The following is a 14,084-nucleotide window of genomic DNA, read 5'->3' on the forward strand; positions in this document are numbered from 1 at the left end:
AGTCCTTCATACCCCCTTCACCCAACACAATTCATTGTAGCAGTCCTTCATACCCCCTTCACCCAACACAATTCATTGTATCAGTCCTTCATACCCCCTTCACCCAACACAATTCATTGTAGCAGTCCTTCATACCCCCTTCACCCAACACAATTCATTGTATCAGTCCTTCATACCCCCTTCACCCAACACAATTCATTGTAGCAGTCCTTCATACCCCCTTCACCCAACACAATTCATTGTATCAGTCCTTCATAGCCCCTTCACCCAACACAATTCCTTGTTTCATTTTGTTTATTTTTCTATTTGTTTTAATTTCTAAATTAGTGATACTCTATTTTGTTCTTATTTTTATTTAGTAATCATTAAACAGCTAGAGGAAAATGGAAAAGTTGATCTAGCGTATTTGAATCCATCAGAATTACTGAAAGCTGAATTAAAGTAAGTGATTGTAACAAAATGTTGGCAAAGCTAATATATACATTAGAAATTAATAAATTTAGGGTGTGAGTTATAATTTGGTTAAACTTGGTTCACATATAGACCCGATTGATTCTGTCACATGCAACGGAATTGAAACTTGTTGCTGAGGCGCCAATGTGAACATCAATTAAGTACACGGTACCTCGATTATCAGCTTTTGTTGTGGTAGAATCACATCGTGTAATATTTTTGAGATTTTACAAATGATGGCAAGGTATTAGCAGTAAATTATCATTATGCATGATGATTTTTTTTTTTGAAGAAGTAAAACATTATTAGTGTTTAGTGGCCTCGGTCCTCAGCATGTAGTCATTGCTAGTTCAGGTACAGGTAGGCTACTGTAGCTACCCAGATGTTGAGTCGGAGCTTCAATCCAGTGTGTTGGCATTTGAATTAATCATTTGTCACATAAAATTATTCAAGATTGATTCCACTAACTAGTGAGAACCTTATTAGAATTACTGGATTATTGGGTTAGACTATAGATAATATTATAATTTTTTATTTTTTGTAATCTTGTCAATAATATATCCTCTGTTGTTAATGATGACTGATTTCAATATATTTTTCTTCTGAATATTTTCAATTAATTACAAGTGACAGTTGTAACTAGAAGGTCGATAATAATGTGGTATACTGAACACATAGAGTTCTTTCAATACTTTAATCCCCCAGGAAAAGATCACGACCATGTGCTGTTTCCTCTTCCTGGCCAATCTGTAAATAAACAATCTGACAGCTATTGGCCTTATTTAATTCGGAGAAAAACGTGAACATGGATTTCCTCTTTGCCAAGCATGTTTTCCCAGTTCTCAACAGTTGTAATTGAGTAGAATAAATCCAATCAGGTTTAAACATGTTTATTGATGCCATCTGAGAACCAAATGTGTTACGCCAACATGCTTCTTTTGTGCGTCAGCATATGCTACTCATTCTGTTCTTTTATTGACAAGTCAATGAATGTGACACAAATGCTCCTTCTGTGTATCTCCCTCAGCGTAAGAAAATGAATTAGCCAATATTTTCAATTGAAATCATCTGCAATCATTTCCGTTGTGATCAAATTGTTACTCTATGTCAATCAACATGAACAGAAAGCCTTTGAACAGGCACATTCTATACTTTCATAGAATATTAACCAGCCTATAGGTGATATAATGTGATTCCATTGATTCTACTAGTGTCTAAGGCCCTTATTCATGATGTTTTTAGTAAAGGTTTAGTCCGGAACTAAAGATTGTCCCCTTTCATGAATACTGTTTTAAGATAGTCCTGGAGGTTAGACCCCTTTCATGAATATGTGCCTAAAAATGTTAATGTTTCTACTTGAGGCTATGTTAATTTTTTTCTGTAGGCCTGAAAAAAACCCTGAATACATTACATTTGCGCCTTATACTAATAATATAATAATACTAATAGTAAATACTTTGTTGAATGTCATTGAAATATTACAATGGCATGTGGCGTTACACCTTTACAAGTTTGTATAATTAATAATTAATGCAATAAATAAATTCTAAATATTTGTATTTTGTGTTTAGGATGGGCTTATATCAGAAATGTGCGCATTAAAAGACGGCAGCCTAGACAGTGTGAACCACGTTAGGAAAACGGCACTATCGGGGCAAATTTATTTAACCTAAACTAAGAGTTACCCATGCTCCATACAGTCTTCTGCCTTAAAACAATATGTTCCAGAAATACGATACTGAATTTACCCTTATGTTAATTTATGTATAGAATATTATATACTGTATTATTTTATATCAACGTAGGTGCCATGTGTGTGATATGAAACAAGGTAACATGCCCAAGTTAAAAGCTCATATAAAACAGCATGTTCAAGATGCATGATGGCAGGACTTCAATAATAGTGTAACCAGAGAATCGGATGTTTGGAGTCAGGATTGTGGTCTGGTGGAACTAAGAGCAACTTGCATGAATTAGTGGTATATAATATATTTAAAATTATTCTGTGCTAGTTTGTTGTTTGGCAGGTACACAGACATACCATAATGGTATTTTATGTGATTTAGACCTAAGCCTCTTGGTGATTTTAGTTGAGTGTACCTGAAAAGATGATTTCAATTGCACCATATAAAAGACACTTTCCCTGCAATTTTTGACATTTTGTAAAAATAAACATTAAACCAGGTCATTCCTTGTCTTACTTATTTAAGTTTTATGGTTAATTATAATAAAAAGAAAGTAACTCGTATCAAATGTACTCTGGACCTAGCCTTGCTAGGCTTAGTTTAGTAAGCCTAGCTGGTAAACAGCTGTAACATATGAACATCGTGAGCTAGCTGAAGCCTGGAGTTGTCTAGTTGCTGCATTAATATCGTTTTTCTTTTATCAGAACCTTGTATTTTCGCTGAAAAGTTATGGTTCTTCCATTTGTTTTACCTTCACAATCGATGGAAAGTGGTTGCATCATAGATTTTCAACAGCATCAAAACGAAAATATTGATCTGCGCACAATGCACCCTTGTATTTTATTCTAATTATCAGAATCATATTATTTTTCACATTTTTACCAGGAAAAGAGGAAAAAAATTATCGCAATTACTAGCCCATATAGTATTTATACATAAAGTGCAGTTGACCTTTAATTAGAAAAAAAAAGTGTCTATAAATTTTTTTTAAATCATAATTTACCATAAAACGTTCATTTAAGACAAGGAATGACTTGGTTTAATGTTTTTAAAGTAATATGTATTACTAAATTCAACTGATGTTGACCTAAGCCCTTCTGACAGAACACTGACAATGTACTCTCCTAACCATACATACATGTATGTATGATATATTATCTATAGCATGTATGGACAAAATATTTTGCATTGAAAAGCAATAGCGAATTACAGTCAATTGAAATTTATTATGACGTCATAAGTTATAAGATTTTGAATACCTATGCCTGTAGGCCAGGTTTACCTTGCTAAACATCTTGAGAATGTATTCAGGCAGCCCTAAGGTACCAATAATTATAATGTGTTCAACCTACATTAAAGACCTATTCCCTACAATTTGTGATGTTTTGTAGAAATAATGCATATATATAAAAACATTAAACCAGGTTGCTTTATGGTAAATTATGATAAAAAGAGAGAAACAATGGACTACCTAAGTAGCTCGCGGTGAATGTCCTCTTGTGGGCGTCTTTAGGCCTAGTCTAGCTAGGCTTAGTCTGGTAAACATCGGTAACATACAAACATTGCATCTAGCTATAGGCCTATTCTGATGGTGTGTAGTTGCTGCATTAATATTATGTTTCTGGTTTTGCCAGACTCTGTTGATAAAAATTGGGGGAAACCCGGTATTTTCCATTTATTTTGGATTCACGATCGATCGAAAAGTGGGTGAATTACAGAAGAAAAACAAAAATATCAGTCTGCGTGCAATGCATGTAGGGATTTATAGTGGGCCGCTAAAATGATTTGAATCCACTTATTTTTCACATTTTTAAGACGAGAAAAGTTGTCTAAATAGGACCATATAGTATTTATACTACTGTACGTAGAATATACCTTGTGGTTCCCCCCCCCCCTTAAACATTTTTATGTAGCATATAGTTTTTATTTTATTTAAAAATTTAATTTATTTAACTGAAAAAAACTGTAATTTACAGCAAAAAATATTCAAATTGGCTGCTTGCCAGCCAATGGGTTTTGGTTAATTCAACAGTTTATTTTTTACGGAAACTGCCAAATTGATTAATTTCATGCTTTTGGGGGACAATCTTAAATATATATAAATCCAAGTTATAGTCCTACTTATTGTAGTAGGATATAGGATAAACATGCCTTTTTCACTTGAGCTCCTGTGAATACTGTTCCGGCGAGAAGTGCTGGAGAACGGAGTGGTGTAAATGGTCCCTCTGCTTTTTTTCATTTTTTGGTTATCTTAGGATATATTATTGATCATTTTTTTGTGTGAAGTGCTTAGAAACATTGTATAAGACTACCATTGTTATTATTAAATGTGAACAAATTTTACAATAACCTTGGGTAAAATTACTGTGGATAAATTATCATTATTCAAATCCTATGTAAACAAGGCTTTATACTTTATAAAATGACTAATCACCATCAAAGAATTATTATTAAATTAAAGAACATACATTGTTTAATACTGTTTTAAGTTTTATTCTATTAACCCTTTCACTGCATATACACGGTAATACCGGGTATGGGCAAAACAATGATTTAATCGTATTTGCCTATAATTATTATAGCACTTTCTATATTTTTTCGATGAACTTGAATATTTTTGCACTGCGTATACCCGTTACTACCGGGTATAAACAGACGTCGTTGAAATACGTATACACGGTAATACCGGGTATGGGCAAAACAATGATTTAATCGTATTTGCCTATAATTATTTTAGCACTTTCTATATTTTTTCGATGAACTTGAATATTTTTGCAAGTCATTAAAAGTTATTTCCAGCAAAAAAAACGGCCCTCTATAGTTGTATTATCGTCTTGAAAATAATGCGCCCTCTATAGTTATATTATATATAGTATAGTATATATAATAGTATTTCTATCTTGGAAAGTTGTTTTGAGTAGCGTAATGGCGGCCATTTTTAAATTAACAAAAATTTACCAGCCCCAATAGGGCAACTAGTAGAGCAGTTAATGACATGAGCTGTGCATTTTATTACCAAAGCATGAAACTTGGCACAAAGTTTCTTTGATGTATATAGATTCAAAATATCGAGGGGTGCCAAGTGTCCAACGTCCGGTATGGCGGCCATCTTGATTTCAAAATGGCCACCATAAAATCAAAAAATGTTCATATCTTGGCAACTATACACATTAGAGACTTGATTCTGGTCTCAAATTGTTCACTAACTATGTATTTCTATTTGCTCTAATGAAAAGTTTCGTCCAAAAATGACCGGAAATGACGTTTCTTACAGTTTGACCTCGTATTTGTATATCTCTAACTACTGGTCATTTTGTTCAGAATAAATACATTTATATTTGTAGTATTATGGAACATTTTCACATAAAATGACCGAAAATACAATATATGACCTTTGACATTTATTTATTGATTTTTAAGTGTGTGAATATACTGTATGTGGTTTTTGTTGGTCTTAAATGCACCTAATTTTGAATTTTTACCTGATAGGCGTAATTATATTAAATGATTAATGGATTTAAATTGTATATAGTACATAAAATTGGTAAACATTGTGCTTGGTGGTACCATTAGTTCAACGATGTTGGCACCTTCTGATTCGCTAAAAGTTTTAATAGTTTGACAGAGGAAATAACATACATGTTATGAAATATCGTAAAACCTCAAAAAGGTGATAGTATGAGCTTTTTTTCGAGATAGACTGTATTTGAATGTCAAATAATTAGTATGATGATCGTGTATATATTATTAATGACCTTACAAAGAACCCTTTATATTTCAACAATTAAGCCTCAGTTATTCTACAATTTATTGTTTTCCAAGTGGTAGGCCTATTTTGATTGCATCTTCTTTTTGTATGCTTCCTGGGTTAATATGGTCCTAACCCTCCTTCTTTGTCTGTAGATGGTCTTACACCCCTTTCTTTATTTGTGGATGGTCTTATACCCACTCTGTGTCTGTGGATGGTCTTACACCCCCTTCTTTGTCTGTTGGTGGTCTTACACCCCTTTCTTTGTGTGTGGATGGTCTTATACCCCTTTCTTTGTCTGTAGATGGTCTTACACCCCTTTCTTTGTCTGTGGATGGACCTACACCCCCTTCTTTATCTGTGGATGGACCTACACCCCCTTCTTTGTCTGTCGATGGTCCTACACCCCCCTTCTTTGTCTGTGGATGGACCTACACCCCCTTCTTTGTCTGTGGATGGACCTACACCCCCTTCTTTGTCTGTCGATGGTCCTACACCCCCTTCTTTGTCTGTTGGTGGTCTTATAATCCCTTCTTTGTGTGTGGTTGGTCTTGCACCCCTTCTTTGTCTGTGGGTGGTCTTACATCCCCTTCTTTGTTTGTAGATGGTCCGACACCCCTTCTTTGTATCTGGATGGTCTTATACCCCCTTCTTTGTATGTGGATGGTCTTACACCCCCTTCTTTGTCTGTGGATGGTCTTATACCCCCTTCTTTGTCTGGACCCACTACTTTGATTGATTAAATCAGACATTGTTTCTTGTATGATCAGGAGACCAAGACCTTCAAAGTGAAAGTCCACAGGTGGATGCCTAAAAAGGTCTTGTACAGAACAGTATATTGTAGGTCCATGTCAATAATTTGAGGATTACTTGAATAATTATATTGAGATGTCTTTTACAAATTGATTTGGTTCGGATTTTGCTAAAAAATAAATGACTAGAGAAAATCGAGGAAAATAATTCAGATGAAAGGTTTACAGCAAAGGCCCATTACCATAAAAATGGAGTACATTTTTTTAGATGCAACAAAAATGAACAAGAATTATCTGAGTTTCTGACTAATGAAAGTAGGTCTACTGCACAAATGCAGGATAAGTTTGTAGTAAGTACTTTGAAAGACGGTGTTCTCTTCTCTTAACTCATGAAAATGAGAACTTTTCGAACTTGTCTCATATGCAACATCAAAGAGGCCAACAAAAGAATGCTACTTTACATCAAAAATTTTTCCAAATGGCATCTAACAATTCAATTCAACATATGGTATAATACATTACAAAAAAAAAAGAAAAGATAAAGTAGAGAGGACCAAAACTTGTATCTAACGATTGACACATCACAGTTTAGCAAACAAGTCGGCATTGATGAGCTCAGTGATCTGTCATACTTTATGCCTATCCTATCACATCAAAAGTCAAAAATTCACAATAATAATTCCTGGTCATTTTTGCGTTAAGTGTCATTTATTTCGGTAAAAAAATTAGGTGCATTTATACCAATGTAAACCACATACAGTATGTTCACATAATTATATATGTCAAAGGTTATAAATTGTATTTCCAGTCATTTTATGTGAAAATGTTTCATTACTACAAATATAAATGTCTCTATTCTGAACAAAATGAAACCAAAATCGATTGAAAATGATCAGTAGTTACTGAGATATACAGATAAGAGGTCAAAGGTCAAACTGGAAGAAACGTCATTTCCGGTCATTTTTGGACGAAACTTTTCATTAGAGCAAATAGAAATATGTGGTTTGTGAACAATTTTTCATTAGAGCAAATAGAAATATGTGGTTTGTGAACAATTTAACACCAGAATCAAGTCTCTAATGTTTATAGTTGCCAAGATATGAACACTTTTTGTTTTTATGGTGGCCATACCGGACGTTGGACACTTGGCACCCCCCGATATTTTGAATTTATATACATCAAAGAAACTTTGTGGAAAGTTTCATGCTTTGGTAATAAAATGCACAACTTGGCTATTTTTATGGCGTTAACTGCTCTACTAAACATGGTGTTTATCACCACATGCAAAAAAAAAAATTTGGAAACAATAGTTAGTTTTTGTGCTATATTGAATTTTTGGAAACTGTCATTATTTTCACGATTTTGCCCCAAAACTTTGATTTGTGCATAATTTTTATAAAACAATAAAAATAATTTTAATAATTAAAAAAAATATTTTTATTTGTTATACATATCTTCATCAATATCCAGTTGGAAAAATGTATTCCATAAGAATTTCTTATAGAAAATATAGTTTTTATCATTGATTCGATAAAAAACACGAAATCCAAAATACCTGTAATCGTCACATGACGTCATCAATACGCAAATTACTTCTTTTTTTATACCTAACTGTAGACTAACCCTTTGACAATCACACACCACAAAAATAATTACACAATTATCTCAATTAGTATTTTTTTGCAATTTATTAAAATATATGTTTTTCTTAAATATATATTACACACAGAGGTGGGAATAATGTCTATTAAAATAAACACATAATTAAAGTTAACAAATTAAAAAAGGAGTAATTTGTAATGAGGTTAATGACACTTGATAGGAATGCGACTACAATGTTCTCATGGTTTGAATTAAGACTGACTACAATGTTCTCATGGTTTGAATTAAGACTGACTTGCATATCACTACTCTCTATTCATAATTTGAAATCCACCTAATCACAGGCAGGATTGCACTAATGCGTCTAGATCTGTGAACATACTCGGATTATGTTTATGCGACCTTGAAACTTTGTGACTAAAATGTATGAAAGCAATTTCTTTAATAATGCTGATTACATGTTGTTTCTTGTCACATTTTGTAGGAATTCTTTACAATATAAATGTTATATTCAGTCATTATTACTGTATATGACCGAGTATAGTCCCAGGAGGGCCTGGCTATGGAATTTGACAAAAATGATACTGTCATTATATTAACAATGAATTTATCAAAGTAATTTTTTTTTTAGAAATTTAGCCTAACTATGGGGTGGGATTATACTCTGAAATGACATATTTGATAATTTAATATTGTATAGTTTTGACAGAAAAAAAAAAAAAAAATCAAACTACCATGTTTTACATTTGTAGCTTTAGGCAATTTGACAATATTTTAGCTTGCAGAAATAATAAAATAAAAAAATGTATTAATCAAAATGAATATATAGATGGAAGTTTGTTAAAGAAGCAATGTCTCCTAGAACAGTGGTGCGCTTCCTATGGACCAAGCTGCAGCCCAGCCACCACTCAGTTGTGTAACCAACATAATGAATCATTGGAGTCCTTCCATGGTGGTGGTGCTGAGATAAGAAAATATTGGGAATATATGAACCTCTAGGTCACTGGTAGAAATTGTGCTGATTCATCATGGATGCCATTTTAAAATCATGTCTAAAAACCTATTTATTTAATGTATTGTCCCAAAAAAAATTGAAAAATGAAGATTAATACAAAAATACTTTGAATACCGGTAGGCCAAATAAACAGTTAAATTCAACCAAAAACCAATCGGCTAGCAGCCAATTTGAATATTTTTTGCTTTAACTTTCATTTTTTTAAAGCTCAGGCACAGGCATGAATTTTAAATATAATATCTGGTTAATTGTACATAAATCAAATATTTGTAACAGAAATCAAGACGAAAAAACATGAATTTCCCTTAATACGGTCAAATACAAAATTTGGCAAAATTCTGCCATAAAAACCAGGAAGACTTTTTTCAGTAGTTAGGTAGTATACGGTAACCTAATGTAATGTAATGTAGTTAAATAAAAATGTCAGAAATGTAATATTCAAGTTATATTACCTATATTTAGTCATCTGATAACATTTTTTACCACACCGTTTATTTTTCATTGCTTTATAAAATGCCTCTCTATTTACAAAATTTGTGTACAAAAGAATAGAGATTTTACTGTGTAATTTGAAATATTCCAACCTTCCCCCCCCCCCCCCCCATTGATAAGAAAGTGCTTATTTTCAATAAGCTCGTGTAACACAAATAAAATCCCAAAAAAATATGAAACAAAGGGGAAACTATAGATCAATAATAATTTATTTTTTAAAAATTGGTTGTTGTCTCTTTGTTTACCGGCACTATATAAAAACTAATTATTATGCCACCATAGCATTTTACATTGCAATTACTAGAACATGTATAATAATAGTAAAAGCTCTTATGACACTAAGATGTTAAAAATGTCTCAAGTCGCCCTACGACTGTAAAAAAAAAAGTCTGCGGAATGCCATTATAGAAAGCATGGAAAATGAACTTAAAATTGTGTTGTTAAAGATAATTCGATTGATCTCTTTTTTGACCGTTATAATTGTTTTTGTAATAAAATTAGTAAAATTGTATAAATTTGTATTGTTAGATTTTAAGATTTATATATATTTTTATATGGTATAGTTTATTCCATTCTGTAAGGGGCGGGTTTCCCGCTGTTGAATGAGTAAAATAAATAAAATAAAAAGTAAGCAAAGTGACAGAAACAAGACGATCTGGAAATTTAGAATTAAGCATAGTGTGGAAAATGTTTGCTCTGAAAACATTGTTATGAATGAGTGATTGTAAATCAAGATATATTGTATAGCCTTTCCATTATAATTTACATAATAAATCAAAAGTGTAAATGTAGTGATTACTGGTACAACAGCAATTATCATTACGCACAGCTATACATCTGAATAATAACAATATTGAATTTATTGTTATGTATGTATGGAATTTCTAGAGTAAAAATGAATCTACCCAGAAACGGGTGCACTATATGTTGGAAGGTGTTAATTGTTATCAGTTCATTATCTCATCATCACCTCCTATTATGGCACAAGCTACATTTTCCAGGATAGTCAACACAGACACTGACACAAATACAACAGATGATGCTATGTTACGCACTTGCCACATCTTTGGTTCAATTTGATGATTGTTATGTAAGTACTCCACCATACCAAGCTAGGAAAAAAGAAAAGAAGTTTGCAAATTGATTAACAACAAAGTTTAATAGGCTAAATACCATTTTCACACCTGCAAAAAGTAACAACTTGTATAAAGTTGTAATCAGGTTGGCATAGTTTCTGGAAATTCTTTGAAAGAAAAACACACATCCACCAATAAGAGGCCTGTTTTGAGATGTTACTGCGCACCCTGGTATTAAACTGACCAATCACAGTAATCAAATAGCACGCAAATATGCTTTCTCCCGAGATTTCTCATGGTTTTAAAGTTATAAAAGGATATGTTTTGCTGTGCTTATTACTGAAAATAAGAATGCTAATCTAGAAAATGTAGCACTGTTTATTTCATTGTAACAGTTAAATTCTACTGTTTAGGGTATTAAAACTGTGCCTAATGTACGTACAATGAAGTAATTCAATTGTGAAAACAAATTAATATGGCCTTTAGTGCTTCGCAGTAATTCTATTACGATAATAATAGTAGAAACCTAATAGAAACAAGCATATACTATACAGTACTATTCATCATTTAATTGATCGATACATTAAAATATAATAAATACAGTAGGACCTACGGCCACAAGGTTGCATTTGCTGTGCAGGTGTCATCAAGCCGCAATTTATTCATCAATAAATATTTTCGGCCAGTGTTGTACGACAGTAATCAGATCAGGACTGGGGTTTTTATCCAATTAGGTTGAATGGCAAAGACATACATGGTCAAATGCATTATTTAATAGTATATAGATTAATGTAATTTTTAATTCTCTGAGGTTTTCAGAACAATCAAATATAAAATTGCATTTCTTATTATTATCAGCTATTTAAAACTATGGTTGTAAGAAAGTAAACTTTCCGTAAAATAGTCTCATTTTGACAAAATTTTATTTGTTGAGCAATATCTTAATATTGTCATATAATCGTAGACGCAGTCATGTCAATAGAGCAATCAAACTGAACATACGATTTCTAAATGGGTACATTTTGTTGATCCTGATTTAAAGTATTTAAGCAGTATCAGGGGAATTACCACCTATCTGATTAATCAGATCAGTGATTAATTTTACAATTAGTAATCCTTAAAGGCATAAAATAAATACTGTAAAAATTCTCAAATTTTATAGATGGCCGTGGTAAGAGTGATCAAAGAGAGTTCATTCGAGGAAATAAAGACCCCGGGTCGTTTTAATCGAGGAAGATATTTATTCAAAATAATGTTCTATGGGGGTGTTAAGGAAGGTATTCATTCGAATAATAGTGGAGTGGCGGAAAGGTACCGGCTCTGTTCTGGGGCAGAAATTTCTATTCTATTTCTGACCATCTTAGAATTTTAATCTGTGGATTACCTTACAAATACAAATTGGCCATGCCAGTCAAATGCCTCATACAAGAATATTGGGCAGGTTGTTGTAGAATACAAAGATTAAGAATTTACAGACAAATTCTTGTATTTGTTAGATTGAATTGAGTACTCTACCTACCCATCCACCTCGCTGTAGTATCCAAGTCGCCAGTCTTTTCCTGGTAAATTTTTGCATACTATCAACAACCAGATTTGCAAATCTTGTGTTTTCTTGTTGCACACAATCCACAGCCAAGGTTGCAGTGAAAGCAAATAGTGATACAATTCTAGCCCAGCTGATACCTCTACCGATAATCTCAGAAGCAACAGCATTAAAGACTCCTTGGACATGTTCTTCATGTTCAAAGTTCATCTTTAGATAGCCACATACGTCGGCGAATAAGTTTGGATACATCGTTTCATATTCTTGTCCTACTTTAATTAATTCACGTGAAATGTCACTGTATTTTCCATCTTTGTGAATCTCTTTCTGAACAAGTTTGAGCGATTTTAATTTTGAATATATATAGTCTCTGCATATGTATTTAGTTTGTAGTACAATCTGTTCTTCTGAGACAGATGGAAAGTCGTTAAATTGGTGTGATATCTTAGCTTGTATAGCTAGAAATACTTTACTGAATTTTCGTCCGGTCCGCCCAACATTAGGGGTCATGTCTGACCAACTTGTTGTTTCTGCTGCTGACGTGGCTGTTGTCGAATTTGGACCTAGGCCTAGGCCTAGGCCTAGGCTTGAAGTGTCGTTTTTATCAGTCATTTAAAGAACAGAAAAAGTCTATAGTAATAGTTAACAACAAACCTGTTTTGAATAATGTATAATAATTAAAAATAAGCCTAAAGTATTTTGATACTATGCAATGTATCTGCCGCCACAATTTCGCAGGCCTCTCTCTCCCCACCCAGCAGACTAGAGGCTATAGTTCCTCTCCTCGAGTTTCCCGCTTCATTGCACCTAAGTGTAAATACGGAAGTAGGATCCCGGAAGTAAAGGTCATAAGTCCTCGCCTCTCCACACACACACACACACCAAATTGGGCATGTTTTTTGCTTTTTGGCGTTTTTCATTTTGACCTGTTTAGCATCATGATCGCATATTACATCGGTTATAAGCAAAAAAATGCATAATTTGAGCACACATTTATTTTAGCACCTTCTTTACAAGTTAGGCCTATTTCAATATTATTAGATCATCAAGTTCTTGACTTTATTATATTATGTCTCTGACTGCATATGGCCATAATGATAAAAAATAGCCCATGATATTTTTGTACACACGGGCCTAATATCTAGAAATAATAGATTAAATATGGCTACAAAATAGAACCTTTCATCTCATATCAACTAACATTTAAAGAGAGTTCATTCATAGCATGTTATGCTCAAGTAGACACTAGTCCTATTGTCTCTTCGCTGTGTTGGTGGACACTATTTATAGTCAACATTATTCCGGATACTGAAAACAATCATACCATTTTTATGTCTGTTAATTTTAGGCCTACTCCTTATGACACCACAGTAAGGTATTTGCTTGTGAACATTTTGTTTGTTTGAAAAATTGATTTATAAAAAAGAATTACTACCGCTACGTGATCTGGTAAAATATCATAACCATTTGAAGCACGGAGGTCATTAAGGCAACATTTTAAACAATGTTCATTTTAAATTAAACATTAGTTCCGTTTCACGGCGGAACAGACTAGACGTGAAATACAAAAAGCGCAACAAGTGTCAAGTGTAGCTTAGGCCTATATTCAAATTCGTTATCAGTGATAAAGTGTAAATATTCGTGAACAGAAATCGATGCCCTGACATCTAAATAATTATCTTGTTGGCTTGATGTGAATTATTATTAAATCTGACAAA

The 14,084-nt window shown here is 33.0% G+C and overlaps 2 protein-coding genes across 2 annotated transcripts in view; one reads left to right on the forward strand and one right to left on the reverse strand.

Annotated features, from left to right (window-relative positions):
* LOC140048694 (aprataxin-like) overlaps positions 1-2,808 on the forward strand; it is a 35,098-nt gene extending 32,290 nt beyond the window's left edge. The window contains exons 6-7 of the mRNA XM_072093463.1: positions 360-441; positions 2,259-2,808. Coding sequence (XP_071949564.1) covers positions 360-441; positions 2,259-2,337 — 161 coding nt within the window. The 3' untranslated portion in view covers positions 2,338-2,808. The remainder of the gene's footprint in view (positions 1-359; positions 442-2,258) is intronic.
* Positions 2,809-10,551: 7,743 nt separating this feature from the next.
* On the reverse strand, positions 10,552-13,133 carry LOC140048637 (bcl-2-related ovarian killer protein homolog B-like). The gene is made up of 2 exons (XM_072093398.1): positions 12,343-13,133; positions 10,552-10,859 (listed from the first exon to the last, which is right to left on the reverse strand). Exons 1-2 carry the CDS (start codon positions 12,976-12,978, stop codon positions 10,695-10,697), a joined length of 801 nt encoding a protein of 266 aa, XP_071949499.1. The 5' UTR covers positions 12,979-13,133; the 3' UTR covers positions 10,552-10,694.
* Between the last annotated feature and the right edge of the window lie 951 nt (positions 13,134-14,084).

This window comes from Antedon mediterranea, chromosome 5 (genome assembly GCF_964355755.1).
Source record: "Antedon mediterranea chromosome 5, ecAntMedi1.1, whole genome shotgun sequence".
NCBI lineage: Eukaryota > Metazoa > Echinodermata > Crinoidea > Comatulida > Antedonidae > Antedon > Antedon mediterranea.

Excerpts from the sequence above, each read along its gene's own strand:
- LOC140048637 (XM_072093398.1), bottom strand. The coding sequence starts at position 12,978 with ATGACTGATAAAAACGACACTTCAAGCCTAGGCCTAGGCCTAGGCCTA. Across the intron at positions 10,860-12,342 it reads TACTACAGCGAGGTGGATGG|CTTGGTATGGTGGAGTACTT; the intron begins GTAGGTAGAGTA and ends CTTTTTTCCTAG.